Source organism: Carcharodon carcharias, chromosome 3 (genome assembly GCF_017639515.1).
Source record: "Carcharodon carcharias isolate sCarCar2 chromosome 3, sCarCar2.pri, whole genome shotgun sequence".
Taxonomy (NCBI): Eukaryota; Metazoa; Chordata; class Chondrichthyes; order Lamniformes; family Lamnidae; genus Carcharodon; species Carcharodon carcharias.
This window is the reverse complement of record NC_054469.1, coordinates 1093162-1113507: the sequence shown is the minus strand read 5'-3', so window position 1 is coordinate 1113507 and position 20346 is coordinate 1093162. Positions and strand designations below refer to the sequence as shown.

The window sequence follows — 20346 nt, the reverse complement described above, 5'->3', positions numbered from 1 at the left end:
CCATTGTTGGAGACATTTAAGGCTGGGATAGAGAGAATTAAGGGATATGGGGAGTGGGTGAAACAATGGAGTTGAAGCCCAAGGTCAGCCATGACAGTATTGAATGATGGAGCAGGCTCGATGGGCCGAGTGGTCTACTCCTGCTCCTGTTATGTTGGTGTTTACCTCTCTCTAGGCTCCGCTGCAGTTTCTCGTAGTGTTGAACGGTAAGTTTGTATTCCCTCTCAATCTGAATCCGGTCATCGGGTCCAAACATGTGCGAATCCTGACTTTCCCGTAAGAAATCCTGATAGTGAAGTTCCAGGTTTGGAAGGATATGTTTATAATCCTCGGAATTCAAACTCCGAAACTGCAAAATATCATCCAAAGTTAGAGCAAGACAGAGGAAAATGGGGGGAAGGGCACGTAGGGAGGGGGAAAGAGCGAGGGGATCAGGGAGCGAGGGGATCAGAGAGCGAAGGGATCAGAGAGCGAGGGGATCAGAGAGCGAGGGGAAATCAGGGAGCGAGGGGAAATCAGGGAGCGAGGGGAAATCAGGGAGCGAGGGGAAATCAGGGAGCGAGGGGAAATCAGGGAGCGAGGGGAAATCAGGGAGCGAGGGGAAATCAGGGAGCGAGGGGAAATCAGGGAGCGAGGGGAAATCAGGGAGCGAGGGGAAATCAGGGAGCGAGGGGAAATCAGGGAGCGAGGGGAAATCAGGGAGCGAGGGGAAATCAGGGAGCGAGGGGATCAGAGACTGAGGGGAAATCAGGGAGCGAGGGGAAATCAGGGAGCGAGGGGAAATCAGGGAGCGAGGGGAAATCAGGGAGCGAGGGGAAATCAGGGAGCGAGGGGAAATCAGGGAGCAAGGGGAAATCAGGGAGCAAGGGGAAATCAGGGAGCGAGGGGAAATCAGGGAGCGAGGGGAAATCAGGGAGCGAGGGGAAATCAGGGAGCGAGGGGAAATCAGGGAGCGAGGGGAAATCAGGGAGCGAGGGGAAATCAGGGAGCGAGGGGATCAGAGAGCGAGGGAATCAGAGAGCGAGGGGATCAGAGAGCGAGGGGAAATCAGGGAGTGAGGGAATCAGAGAGCGAGGGGAAATCAGGGAGCAAGGGAATCAGAGAGCGAGGGGAAATCAGGGAGTGAGGGAATCAGAGAGCGAGGGGAAATCAGGGAGCGAGGGAATCAGAGAGAGAGGGGAAATCAGGGAGTGAGGGAATCAGAGAGCGAGGGGAAATCAGGGAGTGAGGGAATCAGAGAGCGAGGGGAAATCAGGGAGCGAGGGGATCAGAGAGCGAGGGGATCAGAGAGCGAGGGGAAATCAGGGAGTGAGGGAATCAGAGAGCGAGGGGAAATCAGGGAGTGAGGGAATCAGAGAGCGAGGGAATCAGAGAGCGAGGGGATCGGAGAGCGAGGGGATCGGAGAGCGAGGGGATCGGAGAGCGAGGGCATCGGAGAGCGAGGGCATCGGAGAGCGAGGGCATCGGAGAGCGAGGGCATCGGAGAGCGAGGGCATCAGAGAGCAAGGGCATCAGAGAGCAAGGGCATCAGATAGTGAGGGGAAATCAGGGAGTGAGGGGAAATCAGGGAGTGAGGGGAAATCAGGGAGTGAGGGAATCAAGGAGTGAGGGAATCAAGGAGTGAGGGGAAATCAGGGAGTGAGGGGATGAGAGAGCGGGGGGAAATCAGAGAGTGAGGGAATCAAGGAGTGAGGGGATCAGGGAGTGAGGGGATGAGAGAGCGGGGGGAAATCAGAGAGTGAGGGGATCAGAGAGTGAGGGGATCAGGGAGTGAGGGGATCAGAGAGCGAGGGGGTTCAGAGAGCAGGTAGTGAGGGAGCGAGAATACAGTAGTGAGAGAGGAAGGAATGAATGAGCAGGGTTAGAGGGAAGGGTTAGAGAGTGAGGGGGCAAAGGGGTGAGGGCGTGGTGTGGGGATTGAGGGAGTGAGAGGGTGAGGATGTAAGATGGTGAGAGGTGGTGAAGGGATGAGGGGGAGGTGGTGAGAGGTGAGCGGGTGAGGTGGTGAGGGTTGAGGGGCTGAGGGATGAGGTGTGAGGGGGTGAGATGGTGAGGTAGTGAGGGGGTGAGATAGTGAGGGGTGAAGTGGTGAGGAGGTGAAGGAGAGAGGTGGTGAGGTGGTGAGGGGATGAAGGGTGAAGGGTGAGGAGGTGAAGGGTGAGGGCGTGAGGGGGTGAAGGGTGGGCGGGTGAAGGGTGAGGGGGTGAAGGGTGAGGGGGTGAAGGGGTGAAGGGTGAGGAGTGAAGGGTGAGGGGGTGAAGGGTGAGGGGTGAGGGGGTGAAGGGTGAGGGGGTGAAGGGTGAGGGGGTGAAGGGTGAGGGGTGAAGGGTGAGGGGGTGAAGGGTGAGCTGTCTAGCAGTCAGAGCCAGTTTGATGTGACTCACCGTGAGCAGATTCCAGGAGCGGATGAGTTGCATGTCCCGATTGAGGTATAACCAGGGAAGGAGACTCTTCATATCAATGTGCAGCTTGTGCCAGAGGTTCACTATTGTTTGGTGAGTGTTATCCAGCCTGAGCGAGAGAGGGACTCAGTACATAGCAATACCAGAGAAAAAGTGAACAAAAGTGTGTGTGTGTGGCCCTTATTGTGTCTGACCCCAGGTGTGAGTGTGACCCCGACTGACCGTGACCCAAGTGACTTTGACCTCAATTGTGTGACCCAGAGTATGACCCCGGGTGTGTAACACCAAGTGTGTAACCCCAGGTTTGGCTCTACTTTTGACCCCACGTGTGTGTGACCTCGAGTGTGACCCTGAGCGTGAGTGCGACCCTGAGTGTACTTCCATTTGTATGTGGCCCTTAAATTGACCTTGGGTGTGTGTGACCACAAATTTGATCCCGTGTGCGTGTCCCTGGCTGTGACCCTGAGTGTGACCGAGTGTGAATGCGACACTGAGAGCAAATGTGACCCTCAAGTGTGAATGTGACCCTGTATGTGACCCCGAGTTTTAGTGTGACTCTGACCCCGAGTGTGTGATCATGAGTATGAGCATGACCCCGAGTGTTAGTGTGACCCTGAGTGTGACCCCAAGTGTGAATGTGACCCTGAGTGTGTGTGACCCCATGTGTGAATGTGGCCCTGAGTGTGACCCCGAGTGTGAAGGACCCTGAGTGTGGGTGACCAAGTGTGTAACCCTGAGTGTGAGTGTAGCCCTGAGCGTGAGTGACCGAGTGTGTGACCCCGAGTGTGTGAACATGAGTGTATGCGACCCTGAGTGCAAGTGATCCTGAGAGTGAGCATGACTGTGTGTGTATGACCTTGAGTGTGTGACCGAGCATGTCTCTGAGTGTATGACCGAGTGCGTGACCCTGAGTGTGTGTGCGACCCTGAATGTGACTGAGTGTGTGTGACCCTGAGTGTGAGTGTAACCCAGTGTGTGTAACCGAGTGTGCGACTGAGTGTGTGACCCTGAATGTGAGTTTGACCGTGTGAGTGTGATCCTGAGTGTGAGTGACCCTTAGTGTTGGTGACCGTGAGTGTGAGTGATCCTGAATGTGAGACCCTGAGTATGAGTGTGACCGAGTGCGTGATCCTGAGTTTGAGCATGACTGAGTGTGTGACCCTGAGTGTGTGTGACCCTGAGTGTGTGTGACCCTAAGTGTGAGTGCGACCGAGTGCGTGTGACCCTGAGTGTGTGTGAGTGTGACAGGCTGTGTGTGACTGAGTGTGACCCTGAAGCCGTGATCTTTTTGTGGTCCCAGGGAATCTGCTGGGCGATAGTGAAGGGGTGGGGTGGGCGTCTGATGGGACATTCTGCAGCTCCCTAGCCCATGAACTTACCCTGGTGACAAGGACCATCCTCTTGGAAATGCCCCCACCCTGGGCTGAGTGGCCCCAGTGAGCCCAGGCCCATTTACCTCGCTCCCCGGGCAGTGTCTGTGCTGCTCCGGCAGTGACAGTCCAGGAGTGACCAGCATTCCCAGGGGAGAGCTTCTGGCCCTCTGACCCTGCCCATCTTGGGGCCGGTTGGAACCTCAGAAGCAGCACAGGACATTCTGGCCAGCGGATGGAGCTCTCTCACCCTGTCCAACCCCCAGCAGTGCTGGTTCATTCCTGAGCAGAGTAACGGAGTAATAATTACCTGCTCACTGCATCCAGAGCTTCTTTGTTTGAGGGAGGGACAGTGAAGCAGATCGAAGGGACAAGAGCTTCATTGCCCGACGGACTCACCACCTTCCACTTTTTGGGTTGGCTGTTATTCAGCAGGATGTATTCATCACCCTTGTTCACTGTGATCTGAGGGATTCCAAATACAAACCACCTCAGCATCATCTGTTGGCATTGGGACTGACAGACAGTCATTCTCTCAATATCTCACTCTCAGTATCTCACACTCTCAGTATCTCACACTCTCTCTCTCACACTCTCTCTCTCACACTCTCTCTCTCACACTCTCTCTCTCACACTCTCTCTCTCACACTCTCTCACACTCTCTCACACTCTCTCTCTCTCACACTCTCTCTCTCTCACACTCTCTCTCTCTCACACTCTCTCTCTCTCACACTCTCTCTCTCTCACACTCTCTCTCTCTCACACTCTCTCTCTCTCACACTCTCTCTCTCTCACACTCTCTCTCTCTCACACTCTCTCTCTCTCACACTCTCTCTCTCTCACACTCTCTCTCTCTCACACTCTCTGTCTCTCTCACACTCTCTCTCTCCCACTCTCTCTCTCTCCCACTCTCTCTCTCTCCCACTCTCTCTCTCTCCCACTCTCTCTCTCTCCCACTCTCTCTCTCTCCCACTCTCTCTCTCTCCCACTCTCTCTCTCTCCCACTCTCTCTCTCCCACTCTCTCTCTCTCCCACTCTCTCTCTCACACTCTCTCTCTCACACTCTCTCTCTCACACTCTCTCTCTCACACTCTCTCTCCCACACTCTCTCTCCCACACTCTCTCTCCCACACTCTCTCTCCCACACTCTCTCTCCCACACTCTCCCACTCTCTCCCACTCTCTCAACATCTCACTCTGTCTCTCTTTCACTCCATCTCACCTCGTTCTGACTCTCTCTCCCTCTCTCACTCCTTCTCCCCATGCTCTATCTCTATCTGTTTCTCTCCCCATCTCTCTCTCACAATTGCTCCATCTATATTTCTCTCTGCTTTCCTCTCCCTCTCTGTTACCTCCATCTGTTTGTAGTCACACACAGCCTCCACCGTCAGGTTTGCCTTCAGGGGGTGGGCTGGATTGCGAGCTTTCAGCTGTACAATAGTCTTGGCTCTCTTGCTGAGGCCACTGAGGTGGGATTTATAATCAGAAAGCTGCTCCTTTTCCTCCTGAAAATAGGAGAGAAACACAGGTAATTACTGTGGTGGGTCAAAGGTCAGAGATCCAGGGCAGTATAGGCTGGGGTCAGGGAATGGAGAGCCAGGGGAATATAGGATGGGGTCAGAGAGCCAGGGGATTATAGGCTTGAGTCAGGGGTTGGAGGGGCAGGGATATAGGATGGGGTCAGGTGTTGGAGAGGCAGGAGAGCATAGGCTTGGGTCAGGGGTTGGAGAGGCAGGGGTATAGGATGGGGTCAGGGGTCGGACACCCAGGGGTGTATAGGCTGGGGTCAGGGGTCAGAGAGCCAGGGGAGCATAGGTTGGCGTTGGCGGAGGGTAAAGGCTGGAATCAGAGCGGCAAAGGCTGGGATTGGAGGAGCAAAGGCTGAGGTCAGAGGGGCAAAGGCTGGGGTCAGAGGGGCAAAGGCTGGGGTCAGAGGAGCAAAGGCTGGGGTCAGAGGGGCAAAGGCTGGGATCGGAGGGGCAAAGGCTGGGATCAGGTGTCAGAGACCGTATGGCTATAAGGTGGGTTCTGGGGTATTATCAGCGATTTGGGAGGGGTGGAGGAGATTTGGGGGGAGTGGAGGAGATTTGGGGGGTGTCGGGGATATGAGGGGGGTGTAGGGGATTTGGGAGGTGTTGGGGATTTGGGGGACTGTAGGGGATTTGGGGAGGCGTTGGGGGTTTGGGGGGGTGTTGGGGATTTGGGGGGAGTGTTGGAGATTTGAGGGTTGTAGGGGATTTGGGGGCATTGGGGGGTGTAGGGGTTGGGGGATGTAGTGGATTTAGGGGGGTGTTGGGGATTTGGGGGGAGGTGTTGGGGGTTTGGGGAGGGTGTTGGGGGTTTGGGGGGGTATTGGGGGTTTGGGGGGGGTGTTGGGGGTTTGGGAGGGTGTTGGGGGTTTGGGAGGGTGTTGGGGGTTTGGGGGGGGGGTGTTGGAGATTTAGAGGTGTGTTGGGAATTTAGGAGGGTGTTGGGGATTTGGGGGGGTGTTGGGGGTTTGTTGGGGATTTGGGGGTGTGTGGGGGGTTTGGGGGGGTGTCGAGGGTTTGGTGGGGCATTGGGGATTTGGTGGGTGTTGGGGATTTGGGGGCTTGTTGGGGATTTGGGGGGGTGTTGGAGATTTGGGGGGGGCGGGGATTTGGGGGGTGTTGGGGGTTTGGCTGGATGTTGGGGATTTGGGGGAATGTTGGGGGGTTTGGGGGGGTATTGGGGGAGGTGTTGGGGATTTGGGGGGGTTGTTGGGGATTTGGGGGGATGTTGGGGGTTTGGGGGGATGTTGGGGGTTTGGCTGGATGTTGGGGATTTGGGGGGATGTTGGGGGGTTTGGGGGGGTATTGGGGGAGGTGTTGGGGATTTGGGGGGTTGTTGGGGATTTGGGGGAATGTTGGGGGGTTTGGGGGGTATTGGGGGAGGTGTTGGGGATTTGGGGGGGTTGTTGGGGATTTGGGGGGATGTTGGGGGTTTGGGGGGATGTTGGGGGTTTGTTGGGGTTTGGCTGGATGTTGGGGGGTTGGGGGGGATGTTGGGGGTTTGGGGGGGTGTTGGGGATTTGGGGAGGCGTTGGGGGTTTGGAGGGGTGTTGGGGATTTGGGGGGAGTGTTGGGGATTTGAGGGTTGTAGGGGATTTGGGGGCGTAGGGGTTGGGGGATGTAGTGGATTTAGGGGGGTGTTGGGGATTTGGGGGGGATTGGGGGTTTGGGGGGAGGTGTTGGGGGTTTGGGGGGGAGGTGTTGGGGGTTTGGGGGGGAGGTGTTGGGGGTTTGGGGGGGAGGTGTTGGGGGTTTGGGAGGTGTTGGGGGTTTGGGGGGAGGTGTTGGGGGTTTGGGGGGGGTGTTGGGGATTTGAGGGTTGTAGGGGATTTGGAGGCGTAGGGGTTGGGGAATGTAGTGGATTTAGGGGGGTGTTGGGGATTTGGGGGGGATTGGGGGTTTGGGGGGAGGTGTTGGGGGTTTGGGGGGGAGGTGTTGGGGGTTTGGGGGTGAGGTGTTGGGGGTTTGGGGGGGAGGTGTTGGGGGTTTGGGAGGTGTTGGGGGTTTGGGGGAGGTGTTGGGGGTTTGGGGGGGGTGTTGGGGATTTGGGGGGTGTTGGGGATTTGGGGGGTGTTGGGGATTTGGGGGGGTGTCGGGGATTTGGGAGGGTGTTGGGGGTTTGGGGGGCATTGGGGATTTGGGGGGGCGTTGGGGATTTGGGGGGGTGTTGGAGATTTGGGGGGGTGTTGGAGATTTGGGGGGGTGTTGGGGGTTTGGCTGGATGTTGCGGTTTGGGGGGTGTTGGGGGAGGTGTTGGGGATTTGGGGGCTGTTGGGGATTTGGGGGGTGTTGGGGATTTGGCTGGATGTTGGGGGTTTGGGGAGATGTTGGGGAGTGTTGGGGGTTTGGGGAGGTGTTGGGGGTTTGGGGGAGGGGTTGGGGGTTTGGGGGAGGTGTTGGGGGTTTGGGGGAGGTATTGGGGGTTTGGGGGAGGTGTTGGGGGTTTGGGGGAGGTGTTGGGGGTTTGGGGGAGGTGTTGGGATTTGGGGGGTGTTGGGGATTTGGGGGGGTGTTGGGGATTTGGGGGGGTGTTGGGGATTTGGGGGGGTGTTGGGGGGGTGTTGCGGGTTTGGGGGGGTGTTGGGGATTTGGGGGGGGTGTTGGGGATTTGGGGGGGGGTGTTGGGGATTTGGGGGGGGTTTGGGTGGGTGTTGGGGGGGTGTTGGGGATTTGGGTGGTGTGTTGGGGGTTTGGGGGGGTTGTCGGGGGTTTAGGGGGTTGTTGGGCATTTTGGGGGGTGTCGGTGGTTTGGGGGGGTTGTCGGGGTTTGGCGGGGTGCCGGGGGTTTGGGGGTTGTCAGGGGTTTGGGGGGGTGTCGGGGGTTTGGGGAAGGTGTTGGGGATTTGGGGCGGCGTCAGGGGTTTGGGGGGGAGTTGGGGGTTTGGGGGTTGTCAGGGGTTTGGGGGGGTGTTGGGGATATGGGGTGTGTTGGGATTTAGGGGGGGTGTTGCGTGTTTAGAGGGCATGTTGGGGATTTGGGGGGGGTGTCGGGGGTTTGGGGGGGTGTTGTGGTTTTGGGGGATGTCAGGGGTTTGGGGGGGGTGTTGGAGTTTGGGGGGGTGTTGGGGATTTGGGGGCTGTTGCAGTTTGGGGGTTGTTGGGGAGGTGTTGCGGCTTTGGGGGGGCTGTTGGGGATTGGGGGGGTGTTGAGGTTTGGGGCGGTGTTGGGGATTTGGGAGGGTGTTGGGGATTTGGGGGGGTGTTGGGGATTTGGGGGGGTGTTGGGGATTTGGGGGGGTGTTGGGGATTTGGGGGGGTGTTGGGGATTTGGGGGGGTGTTGGGGATTTGGGGGGGTGTCGGGGATTTGGGGGGGTGTTGTGGGTTTGGGGGTATGTTGGGGGGGTGTTGGGGGTTTGGGGAGTCATGGGGGGTTTGGGGGGGTGTTGTGGGCTTGGGGGGGTGTTGTGGGTTTGGGGTGTGTTGGGGTTTGGGGTGTGTTGGGGTTTGGGGTGTGTTGGGGTTTGGGGTGCTGTTGGGGGTTTGGAGGGGTGTTGGGGGTTTGGAGGGGTGTTGGGGGTTTGGAGGGGTGTTGGGGGTTTGGGTGGGTGTTGGGGTTTGGGGCGGTGTTGGGGATTTGGGGGGGCTGTTGGGATTTGGGGGGGGGTTGGGGGTTTGGGGGAGTGTTGTGGGTTTGGGGGGATGTTGGGGGGGTGTTGGGGGTTTGGGGAGTGTCGGGGGGTTTGGAGGGTGTTGCGGGTTTGGGGGGGTGTTGGGTATTTGGGGGGGGTGTTGGGGTTTGGGGGGGGTGTTGGGGATTTGGGGGGGGTGTTGGGGTTTGGGGTGTGTTGGGGTTTGGGGTGTGTTGGGGATTTGGGGGGGGTGTTGGGGTTTGGGGTGTGTTGGGGTTTGGGGTGTGTTGGGGTTTGGGGTGTGTTGGGGATTTGGGGGGGGTGTTGGGGTTTGGGGTGTGTTGGGGTTTGGGGTGTGTTGGGGTTTGGGGTGTGTTGGGGTTTGGGGTGTGTTGGGGTTTGGGGTGTGTTGAGGTTTGGGGTGTGTTGAGGTTTGGGGTGTGTTGGGGTTTGGGGTGTGTTGGGGTTTGGGGTGTGTTGGGGGTTTGGAGGGCTGTCGGGGGTTTGGAGGGCTGTCGGGGGTTTGGAGGGCTGTCGGGGGTTTGGAGGGCTGTCGGGGGTTTGGAGGGCTGTCGGGGGTTTGGAGGGCTGTCGGGGGTTTGGAGGGCTGTCGGGGGTTTGGAGGGCTGTCGGGGGTTTGGAGGGCTGTCGGGGGTTTGGAGGGCTGTTGGGGGTTTGGAGGGCTGTTGGGGTTTTGGGTGGGTGTTGGGGTTTGGGGCGGTGTTGGGGATTTGCAGGGCTGTTGGGGGTTTGGAGGCACGTTGGGGTTTGGGGGGCTGTTGGGGTTTGGGGGGGTGTTGGGGGTTGTTGGGGATTTGCGGGGATGTTGGGGATTTGGGGGGGGTGTTGGGGGTTTGGGGGGGGTGTTGGGGATGTCCCGGGTCGGGGTTTTGTTGTTGTGTGGGGAGGGTGTGAGATGGTCAGCTGCCACCTACTATAGAATCCTGTAGTAAGTCTTCCAGGCGGGTCACAGTGATCGAGCGATCACAGGAATATTTCTTCCTCATCGAGTCCTGCAACTTTTTGAGGAAATTCTCAGCATCTTTCACATCCGAGAAATACTGGAGAGAGAGAGATCAGGAGTGTTAATGCAGAAACGCAGCCAATCATAAATCCCAATCCCTCCTGATCCTATCCCCACCCCTCACTCAGACAGTGCATTCCAGATCCTAACCACTCAATTGACCCTGTCTCCCCCACACCCTCAGACAGTGCATTCCAGATCCTAACCACTCGATTGTCCCTGTCTCCACCACACTCTCAGACAGTGCATTCCAGATCCTAACCACTCGATTGATCCTGTCTCCATCACACTCTCAGACAGTGCATTCCAGAGCCTAACCACTCGATTGACGCTGTCTCCACCACACTCTCAGACAGTGCATTCCAGATCCTAACCACTCGACTGTCCCTATCTCCCCCACACTCTCAGACAGTGCATTCCAGATCCTAACCACTCGACTGTCCCTATCTCCCCCACACTCTCAGACAGTGCATTCCAGATCCTAACCACTCGATTGACCCTGTCTCCACCACACTCTCAGACAGTGCATTCCAGATCCTAACCACTCGATTGTCCCTATCTCCCCCACACTCTCAGACAGTGCATTCCAGATCCTAACCACTCGACTGTCCCTATCTCCCCCACACTCTCAGACAGTGCATTCCAGATCCTAACCACTCGATTGACCCTGTCTCCACCACACTCTCAGACAGTGCATTCCTGATCCTAACCACTCGATTGTCCCTGTCTCCCCCACACTCTCAGGCAGTGCATTCCAGATCCTAACCACTCGCTGTGTGAAAAAGCTTTTCCTCAATGTCGAGATTGTTTCTTTTTCGAATTACATTTATCCTGTGCCCTCTCGTTCTCGATCCTTCCGCCAATGGGAACAGTTTCTCCCTCTCTACTCTGTCCAGATCCCCCATGATTTTGAAAACCTCTACCAAATCTCCTCTCAGCCTTCTCCTCCCCAAGGAAAACAGTCCCAACTTCTCCAATTTATCTTCACAACTGAAGTTCCTCATCTCTGGAGCCATTCTTGTGAACCTTTTCTGCAGTCTCTACAACACCTTCACATCCTTCCTAAAGAGCGGTGCAGGAATTGGACGCAATCCTCCAAATAAAGGCCAGCCCCAAGAAAGGCTCAGCACTGCCAATGGGAGCGGGAGGAGGGTGGGTGCCAACATCACCCTGGGTGCTGCTGAGTGCTCCCAGTCAGCTCGCTGAGGGCAGACAGCTAACCCAGGGAGTTGTAGACCTCCACACAATAAACAACAAAAATGCTGCAAAATATGTCCATGCAGCACAATCAAGCACCTGAAAACATTCCTCATAAAAAAACAATCCCACATACCTCTTTTTATTTTATTACCCCACAGATTTCACCCGGCCTGGATTGAGGTTTGAGCAAAAATGTAAAGGCTGCCTGGCCGATTGGCCTGTCTACCCAGCGTAGAAGTGACAGGAACAAAAAATCCTTTCAACTGCCTCCTTAATGGGCTTCATTACCCACTTCATTGTCAGCGGCAGCGCTTCTGACCGCCATGTGCACCCACCGAGCGAGATATCACGTGAGTGTTAAAGAAGTTGGGACGCTCGCCTGATCAACGTAAAATTCTGTCCCAAGCTTCGTATCATCCGCAAACTTTGAAATTGTCCCCTGCACACCAAGATCTAGATCATTAATAAATATCAGGAACAGCAAGGGTCCCAATACTGATCCCTGGGGAACTCCACTACAAACCTCCCTCCAGCCTGAAAAATATCCATTGACCATTACTCTCTGCTTCCTATTCTTCAGCCAATTTTGTATCCACGTTGCTACTGTCCCTTTTATTTCATGAGCAATAAACTTTCTCACAAGTCTGTTGTGTGGCACTGTATCAAATGCCTTTTGAAAGTCCATGTACACCACATCAACAGCATTACCCTCATCGACCTTTTCTGTTACCTCTTCAAAAAACTCCAGCAAGTTGGTTAAACACAATTTCCCCTTTAGAAATCCAGGCTGGCTCTTCCTTAATTAATCTACTCTTCCACAAGTAGCTGTTGCTCACGTCCCTGACCCCTCCCACCCCCACCCTCCCCGACCCCTCCCACCCCCACCCTCCCCGACCCCTCCCACCCCCACCCTCCCCGACCCCTCCCACCCCCACCATAACCTCAACCCCTCCCGCCCCGCCCAATGTCATCTCACACGATTTCACGTGCGATTGGGTCAGGTGTGCATCCGCACGCTGATCTAGAAATGATGCCTTATGTACCCCTGCTCCCTGCCATGTTGAGTGCACTCACTGTACCTGGAAATAGGCAGTATTCTCCTTAAGATGAGCTTCAATGCAACAGCACAACTGCAGAATCCAACTCCACTGGGTCTGGAGAGCAGCCATGAAGGCCTGTGAAAGTAAAAAAAGGAGTGTGAAACAGGCAGGGTGAGGGTGTGAGACAGGCAGAGCGAGGGTGTGAGACAGGCAGAGCGAGGGTGTGAGACAGGAGAGAGTGAGGGTGTGAGACAGGAGAGAGTGAGGGTGTGAGACAGGAGAGAGTGAGGGTGTGAGACAGGAGAGAGTGAGGGTGTGAGACAGGAGAGAGTGAGGGTGTGAGACAGGAGAGAGTGAGGGTGTGAGACAGGAGAGAGTGAGGGTGTGAGACAGGAGAGAGTGAGGGTGTGAGACAGGAGAGAGTGAGGGTGTGAGACAGGAGAGAGTGAGGGTGTGAGACAGGAGAGAGGGTGTGAAACGGGAGAGAGTCAGGGTGTGAGACAGGAGAGAGGGTGTGAGACAGGAGAGAGTGAGGGTGTGAGACAGGAGAGAGTGAGGGTGTGAGACAGGAGAGAGTGAGGGTGTGAGACAGGAGAGAGTGAGGGTGTGAGACAGGAGAGAGGGTGTGAAACGGGAGAGAGTGAGGGTGTGAGACAGGAGAGAGTGAGGGTGTGAGACAGGAGAGAGTCAGGGTGTGAGACAGGAGAGAGTGAGAGTGTGAGACAGGAGAGAGTGAGAGTGTGAGACAGGAGAGAGTGAGAGTGTGAGACAGGAGAGAGTGAGGGTGTGAGACAGGAGAGAGTGAGGGTGTGAGACAGGAGAGAGTGAGAGTGTGAGACAGGAGAGAGTGAGAGTGTGAGACAGGAGAGAGTGAGAGTGTGAGACAGGAGAGAGTGAGGGTGTGAGACAGGAGAGAGTGAGGGTGTGAGACAGGAGAGAGTGAGGGTGTGAGACAGGAGAGAGTGAGGGTGTGAGACAGGAGAGAGTGAGGGTGTGAGACAGGAGAGAGTGAGGGTGTGAGACAGGAGAGAGTGAGAGTGTGAGACAGGAGAGAGTCAGGGTGTGAGACAGGAGAGAGTGAGGGTGTGAGACAGGAGAGAGTGAGGGTGTGAGACAGGCAGAGCGAGGGTGTGAGACAGGAGAGAGTGAGGGTGTGAGACAGGAGAGAGTGAGGGTGTGAGACAGGAGAGAGTGAGGGTGTGAGACAGGAGAGAGTGAGGGTGTGAGACAGGAGAGAGTGAGGGTGTGAGACAGGAGAGAGTCAGGGTGTGAGACAGGAGAGAGTGAGGGTGTGAGACAGGAGAGAGTGAGGGTGTGAGACAGGAGAGAGTCAGGGTGTGAGACAGGAGAGAGTGAGGGTGTGAGACAGGAGAGAGGGTGTGAGACAGGAGAGAGTGAGGGTGTGAGACAGGAGAGAGTGAGGGTGTGAGACAGGAGAGAGTGAGGGTGTGAGACAGGAGAGAGTGAGGGTGTGAGACAGGAGAGAGTGAGGGTGTGAGACAGGAGAGAGTGAGGGTGTGAGACAGGAGAGAGGGTGTGAAACGGGAGAGAGTCAGGGTGTGAGACAGGAGAGAGGGTGTGAGACAGGAGAGAGTGAGGGTGTGAGACAGGAGAGAGGGTGTGAAACGGGAGAGAGTGAGGGTGTGAGACAGGAGAGAGTGAGAGTGTGAGACAGGAGAGAGTCAGGGTGTGAGACAGGAGAGAGTGAGGGTGTGAGACAGGAGAGAGTGAGGGTGTGAGACAGGCAGAGCGAGGGTGTGAGACAGGAGAGAGTGAGGGTGTGAGACAGGAGAGAGTGAGGGTGTGAGACAGGAGAGAGTGAGGGTGTGAGACAGGAGAGAGTGAGGGTGTGAGACAGGAGAGAGTGAGGGTGTGAGACAGGAGAGAGTCAGGGTGTGAGACAGGAGAGAGTGAGGGTGTGAGACAGGAGAGAGTGAGGGTGTGAGACAGGAGAGAGTGAGGGTGTGAGACAGGAGAGAGTGAGGGTGTGAGACAGGAGAGAGGGTGTGAAACGGGAGAGAGTGAGGGTGTGAGACAGGAGAGAGTGAGGGTGTGAGACAGGAGAGAGTGAGGGTGTGAGACAGGAGAGAGTGAGGGTGTGAGACAGGAGAGAGTGAGGGTGTGAGACAGGAGAGAGTGAGGGTGTGAGACAGGAGAGAGTGAGGGTGTGAGACAGGAGAGAGTGAGGGTGTGAGACAGGAGAGAGTGAGGGTGTGAGACAGGAGAGAGTGAGGGTGTGAGACAGGAGAGAGTGAGGGTGTGAGACAGGAGAGAGTGAGGGTGTGAGACAGGAGAGAGTGAGGGTGTGAGACAGGAGAGAGTGAGGGTGTGAGACAGGAGAGAGTGAGGGTGTGCGACAGGAGAGTGAGGGTGTGCGACAGGAGAGTGAGGGTGTGCGACAGGAGAGTGAGGGTGTGCGACAGGAGAGTGAGGGTGTGCGACAGGAGAGAGTGAGGGTGTGCGACAGGAGAGAGTGAGGGTGGGTGACAGAAGGGAGTGAAACAGGAGAGAGTGAGGGTGTGAGACAGGAGAGAGGGTGTGAGACGGGAGAGAGTGAGGGTGTGAGACAGGAGAGAGTGAGGGTGTGAGACAGGAGAGAGTGAGGGTGTGAGACAGGAGAGAGTGAGGGTGTGAGACAGGAGAGAGTGAGGGTGTGAGACAGGAGAGAGTGAGAGTGTGAGACAGGAGAGAGTCAGGGTGTGAGACAGGAGAGAGTGAGGGTGTGAGACAGGAGAGAGTGAGGGTGTGAGACAGGAGAGAGTGAGGGTGTGAGACAGGAGAGAGTGAGGGTGTGAGACAGGAGAGAGTGAGGGTGTGAGACAGGAGAGAGTGAGGGTGTGAGACAGGAGAGAGTGAGGGTGTGAGACAGGAGAGAGTGAGAGTGTGAGACAGGAGAGAGTGAGGGTGTGAGACAGGAGAGAGTGAGGGTGTGAGACAGGAGAGAGTGAGGGTGTGAGACAGGAGAGAGTGAGGGTGTGAGACAGGAGAGAGTGAGAGTGTGAGACAGGAGAGAGTGAGGGTGTGAGACAGGAGAGAGTGAGGGTGTGAGACAGGAGAGAGTGAGGGTGTGAGACAGGAGAGAGTGAGGGTGTGAGACAGGAGAGAGTGAGGGTGTGAGACAGGAGAGAGTGAGGGTGTGAGACAGGAGAGAGTGAGGGTGTGAGACAGGAGAGAGTGAGGGTGTGCGACAGGAGAGTGAGGGTGTGCGACAGGAGAGTGAGGGTGTGCGACAGGAGAGAGTGAGGGTGTGCGACAGGAGAGAGTGAGGGTGGGTGACAGAAGGGAGTGAAACAGGAGAGAGTGAGGGTGTGAGACAGGAGAGAGGGTGTGAAACGGGAGAGAGGGTGTGAGACAGGAGAGAGTGAGGGTGTGAGACAGGAGAGAGTGAGGGTGTGAGACAGGAGAGAGTGAGGGTGTGAGACAGGAGAGAGTGAGGGTGTGAGACAGGAGAGAGTGAGGGTGTGAGACAGGAGAGAGTGAGAGTGTGAGACAGGAGAGAGTGAGAGTGTGAGACAGGAGAGAGTGAGAGTGTGAGACCGGAGAGAGTGAGGGTGTGAGACAGGAGAGAGTGAGGGTGTGAGACAGGAGAGAGTGAGGGTGTGAGACAGGAGAGAGTGAGGGTGTGAGACAGGAGAGAGTGAGGGTGTGAGACAGGAGAGAGTGAGGGTGTGAGACAGGAGAGAGTGAGAGTGTGAGACAGGAGAGAGTGAGGGTGTGAGACAGGAGAGAGTGAGGGTGTGAGACAGGAGAGAGTGAGGGTGTGAGACAGGAGAGAGTGAGGGTGTGAGACAGGAGAGAGTGAGGGTGTGAGACAGGAGAGAGTGAGGGTGTGAGACAGGAGAGAGTGAGGGTGTGAGACAGGAGAGAGTGAGGGTGTGAGACAGGAGAGAGTGAGGGTGTGAGACAGGAGAGAGTGAGGGTGTGAGACAGGAGAGAGTGAGGGTGTGAGACAGGAGAGAGTGAGGGTGTGAGACAGGAGAGAGTGAGGGTGTGAGACAGGAGAGAGTGAGGGTGTGAGACAGGAGAGAGGGTGTGAAATGGGTGAGAGTGACATGTTTTGAGAGTGCAAAGAGTGAATGATTATTCATTAAAATAAAAGCAAAATACTGTGGATGCTGAAAATTTGAAATAAGAACAGAAAATGCTGGACGTACTCTGGCAGCTTCTGTGGAGGGAGCAGAGTTTAATGTTTCTTCAAAGATGAGTCAAATTGGACTCAGAACTCAAATTGGACTGTTTCTCTCTCCACAGAAGCTGCCATCGTCTGGCTTAAAAAATGAGAAGATTGAAACAGTATTGAGACAGGAATCGAAGAAGAGGAGGTATTCTGTAGCAATATGGGGAGACAGCAGTGATGAGTGAGAAAGAGGCAGACGGAGTGAGGCAGAGAGGAAGAAAGAATATTTTTTTAATCATGGGATGTGGGTGTTATTGGCTGGGTTGGCATTTATTGCCCTTGTTCAGAGGGCATTTAAGAGCCAACCACATTGCTGTGGGTCTGGAGTCACAAGTAGGCCAGACCAGGTGAGAATGAGAGATTTCCTTCCCTAAAGGACATTAGTGACCCAGATGGGTTTTTACAACAATCGACAATGGTTTCATGGTCATGATTAGACTTTTTATTCCAGATTTTTTATTGAATTCAAATGCCACCATCTGCCATGGTGGGATTCGAAACCGGTTCCCCAGAGCATTACCCTGGGTCTTTGGATTACCAGCCCAGTGACAATACCACAATGTCACCACCTCCCCCACAGTGATAGTGAGATAGAGATGAAAGAGTGAGAGAGAGATAATAGAGAGGGAGAGAGAGAGAGACAGAGACAGACAGACAGGTGGAGAGAGAGATGGACATAGAGAATGATGGGGTGGTTGGGTGATCATAGAAAGAGAGAGGGGGGACAGGGGCACAGAGAGAGTGATAGAGCAAAAGAGAGGGATGAGAGAGACAGAGAGGGAGAGACTGATAGTGACTCACACATAAGAGACAAATAGAGAGAGAAGGGTAGATAAAGAGAGAGACAGAAAGATTGATTGGGGAGTGGGGTGATGAGAGACAGACAGACAGACAGAGACAGAGAATGAGAGGTAGACATGGAGAGAGAGAGAGAGAGAGAGTGAGTGATGTGAGAGGGTAGGGTGATGTGAGAGAGAGAGAGAGAGTGAGTGAGTGATGGCAGAGGGTGGGGTGATGTGAGGGAGAGAGAGAGAGAGAGTGAGTGATGGGAGGCTGGGGTGATGTGAGGGAGAGGGAGAGAGTGAGTGAGTGATGGGAGGGTGGGGTGATGTGAGTGAGAGAGAGAGAAAGAGTGAGTGATGCGAGAGGGTGGGGTGATGTGAGTGAGAGAGAAAGAGTGAGTGATGCGAGAGGGTGGGGTGATGTGAGGGAGAGAGAGAGAGTGTGAGTGATGGGAGAGTGGGGTGATGTGAGTGAGAGAGAGAGAAAGAGTGAGTGATGGGAGAGGGTAGGGTGATGTGAGGGAGGGAGAGAGAGAGAGTGAGTGATGGGAGAGGGTAGGGTGATGTGAGGGAGAGAGAGAGAGAGAGTGAGTGATGGGAGAGGGTGGGGTGATGTGAGGGAGAGAGAGAGAGAGAGAGTGAGTGATGGGAGAGGGTAGGGTGATGTGAGGGAGAGAGAGAGAGTGAGTGATGGGAGAAGGTAGGGTGATGTGAGGGAGAGAGAGAGAGAGAGAGAGTGAGTGATGGGAGAAGGTAGGGTGATATGAGGGAGACAGAGAGTGAGTGATGAGAGGGTAGGGTGATGTGAGGGAGGGAGAGAGAGAGAGAGTGAGTGATGGGAGGGTGGGGTGATGTGAGGGAGAGAGAGAGAGAGTGAGTGATGGGAGAAGGTAGGGTGATATGAGGGAGACAGAGAGTGAGTGATGGGAGAAGGTAGGGTGATATGAGGGAGACAGAGAGTGAGTGATGGGAGAAGGTAGGGTGATATGAGGGAGACAGAGAGTGAGTGATGGGAGAAGGTAGGGTGATGTGAGGGAGAGAGAGAAAGAGTGAGTGATGGGAGAGGGTAGGGTGATATGAGGGAGACAGAGAGTGAGTGATGGGAGAAGGTAGGGTGATATGAGGGAGACAGAGAGTGAGTGATGGGAGAAGGTAGGGTGATGTGAGGGAGAGAGAGAGAGTGAGTGATGGGAGAGGGTAGGGTGATGTGAGGGAGAGAGAGAGAGTGAGTGATGGGAGAAGGTAGGGTGATGTGAGGGAGAGAGAGAGAGAGTGAGTGATGGGAGAGGGTAGGGTGATGTGCGGGAGAGAGAGAGAGAGAGTGAGTGATGGGAGAAGGTAGGGTGATATGAGGGAGACAGAGAGTGAGTGATGGGAGATGGTAGGGTGATGTGAGGGAGAAAGAGAGAGAGAGTGAGTGATGGGAGGGGGTAGGTTGATGTGAGGGAGAGAGAGAGAGAGAGTGAGTGATGGGAGAGGGTAGGGTGATGTGAGGGAGAGAGAGAGTGAGTGATGGGAGAGGGTAGGTTGATGTGAGGGGGAGAGAGAGAGAGAGAGAGTGAGTGATGGGAGGGTGGGGTGATGTGAGGGAGAGAGAGAGTGAGTGATGTGAGAGGGTAGGGTGATGTGAGGGAGAGAGAGAGAGTGAGTGATGTGAGAGGGTAGGGTGATGTGAGGGAGAGAGAGAGTGAGTGATGTGAGAGGGTAGGGTGATGTGAGGGAGAGAGAGAGTGAGTGATGTGAGCGGGTAGGGTGATGTGAGGGAGAGAGAGAGAGAGAGTGTGATGGGAGAGGGTAGGGTGATGTGAGGGAGAGAGAGAGAGAGAGTGAGTGATGGGAGAGGGTGGGGTGATGTGAGAGAGAGAGTGAGTGATGGGAGAAGGTAGGGTGATGTGAGGGAGAGAGAGAGAGAGAGTGAGTGATGGGAGAGGGTAGGGTGATGTGAGAGAGAGAGTGAGTGATGGGAGAGGGTAGGGTGATGTGAGGGAGAGAGTGAGTGATGGGAGAGGGTAGGGTGATGTGAGGGAGAGAGAGGGAGAGAGTGAGTGATGGGAGGGTGGGGTGATGTGAGGGAGAGAGAGAGAGAGAGTGAGTGATGTGAGTGGGTAGGGTGATGTGAGAGAGAGAGAGAGAGAGAGAGTGAGTGATGTGAGTGGGTAGGGTGATGTGAGAGAGAGAGAGAGTGAGTGAATGATGGGAGGGTGGGGTGAAGTGAGAGAGAGAGAGAGAGAGTGAGTGATGGGAGGGTGGGGTGATGTGAGTGAGAGAGAGGGAGAGAGTGAGTGATGGGAGGGTGGGATGATGTGAGGGAGAAAGAGAGAGAGTGAGTGATGGGAGAGGGTAGGGTGATGTGAGAGAGAGAGAGAGAGAGTGAGTGATGGGAGGGTGGGGTGATGTGAGAGAGAGAGAGAGAGTGAGTGATGGGAGAGGGTGGGGTGATGTGAGGGAGAGAGAGAGAGAGTGAGTGATGGGAGGGTGGGGTGATGTGAGTGAGAGAGAGGGAGAGAGTGAGTGATGGGAGGGTGGGATGATGTGAGGGAGAAAGAGAGAGAGTGAGTGATGGGAGAGGGTAGGGTGATGTGAGAGAGAGAGAGAGAGAGAGTGAGTGATGTGAGAGGGTGGGGTGATGTGAGGTAGAGAGGGAGAGAGTGAGTGATGTGAGAGGGTAGGGTGATGTGAGAGAGAGAGAGAGTGAGTGATGGGAGAGGGTGGGGTGATGTGAGAGAGAGAGAGAGAGAGAGAGTGAGTGATGGGAGGGTGGGGTGATGTGAGAGAGAGAGAGAGAGAGAGTGAGTGATGGGAGGGTGGGGTGATGTGAGAGAAAGAGAGAGAGAGAGTGAGTGATGTGAGAGGGTAGGGTGATGTGAGAGAGAGAGAGAGAGAGAGAGTGAGTGATGGGAGAAGGTAGGGTGATGTGAGGGAGAGAGAGAGTGAGTGATGGGAGAGGGTAGGGTGATGTGAGGGAGAGAGAGAGAGAGAGTGAGTGATGGGAGAGGGTAGGGTGATGTGAGAGAGAGAGAGAGTGAGTGATGGGAGGGTGGGGTGATGTGAGGGAGAGAGAGAGAGAGTGAGTGATGGGAGAGGGTAGGGTGATGTGAGAGAGAGAGAGAGTGAGTGATGTGAGAGGGTAGGGTGATGCGAGAGAGAGAGTGAGTGATGGGAGGGTGGGGTGATGTGAGGGAGACAGAGCGAGAGAGTGAGGGGAGAGGGTAGGGTGATGTGAGGGAGAGAGAGAGAGTGAGTGATGGGAGAA

The 20346-nt window shown here is 55.5% G+C and overlaps 1 protein-coding gene across 8 annotated transcripts in view; it reads right to left on the bottom strand.

The window, feature by feature from the left end:
- The window catches only part of LOC121275851 (plectin-like), a 253127-nt gene that overhangs the window by 60404 nt on the left and 172377 nt on the right, over positions 1 to 20346 (bottom strand). For all 8 annotated transcript variants that reach the window (XM_041183572.1, XM_041183574.1, XM_041183576.1 and 5 more), the window contains 6 exons: positions 12174 to 12269; positions 9806 to 9931; positions 5124 to 5276; positions 4083 to 4237; positions 2385 to 2511; positions 166 to 349 (listed from right to left, as the gene is read on the bottom strand). In XM_041183572.1, the coding sequence (XP_041039506.1) occupies positions 166 to 349; positions 2385 to 2511; positions 4083 to 4237; positions 5124 to 5276; positions 9806 to 9931; positions 12174 to 12269 (841 nt within the window). The remainder of the gene's footprint in view (positions 1 to 165; positions 350 to 2384; positions 2512 to 4082; positions 4238 to 5123; positions 5277 to 9805; positions 9932 to 12173; positions 12270 to 20346) is intronic.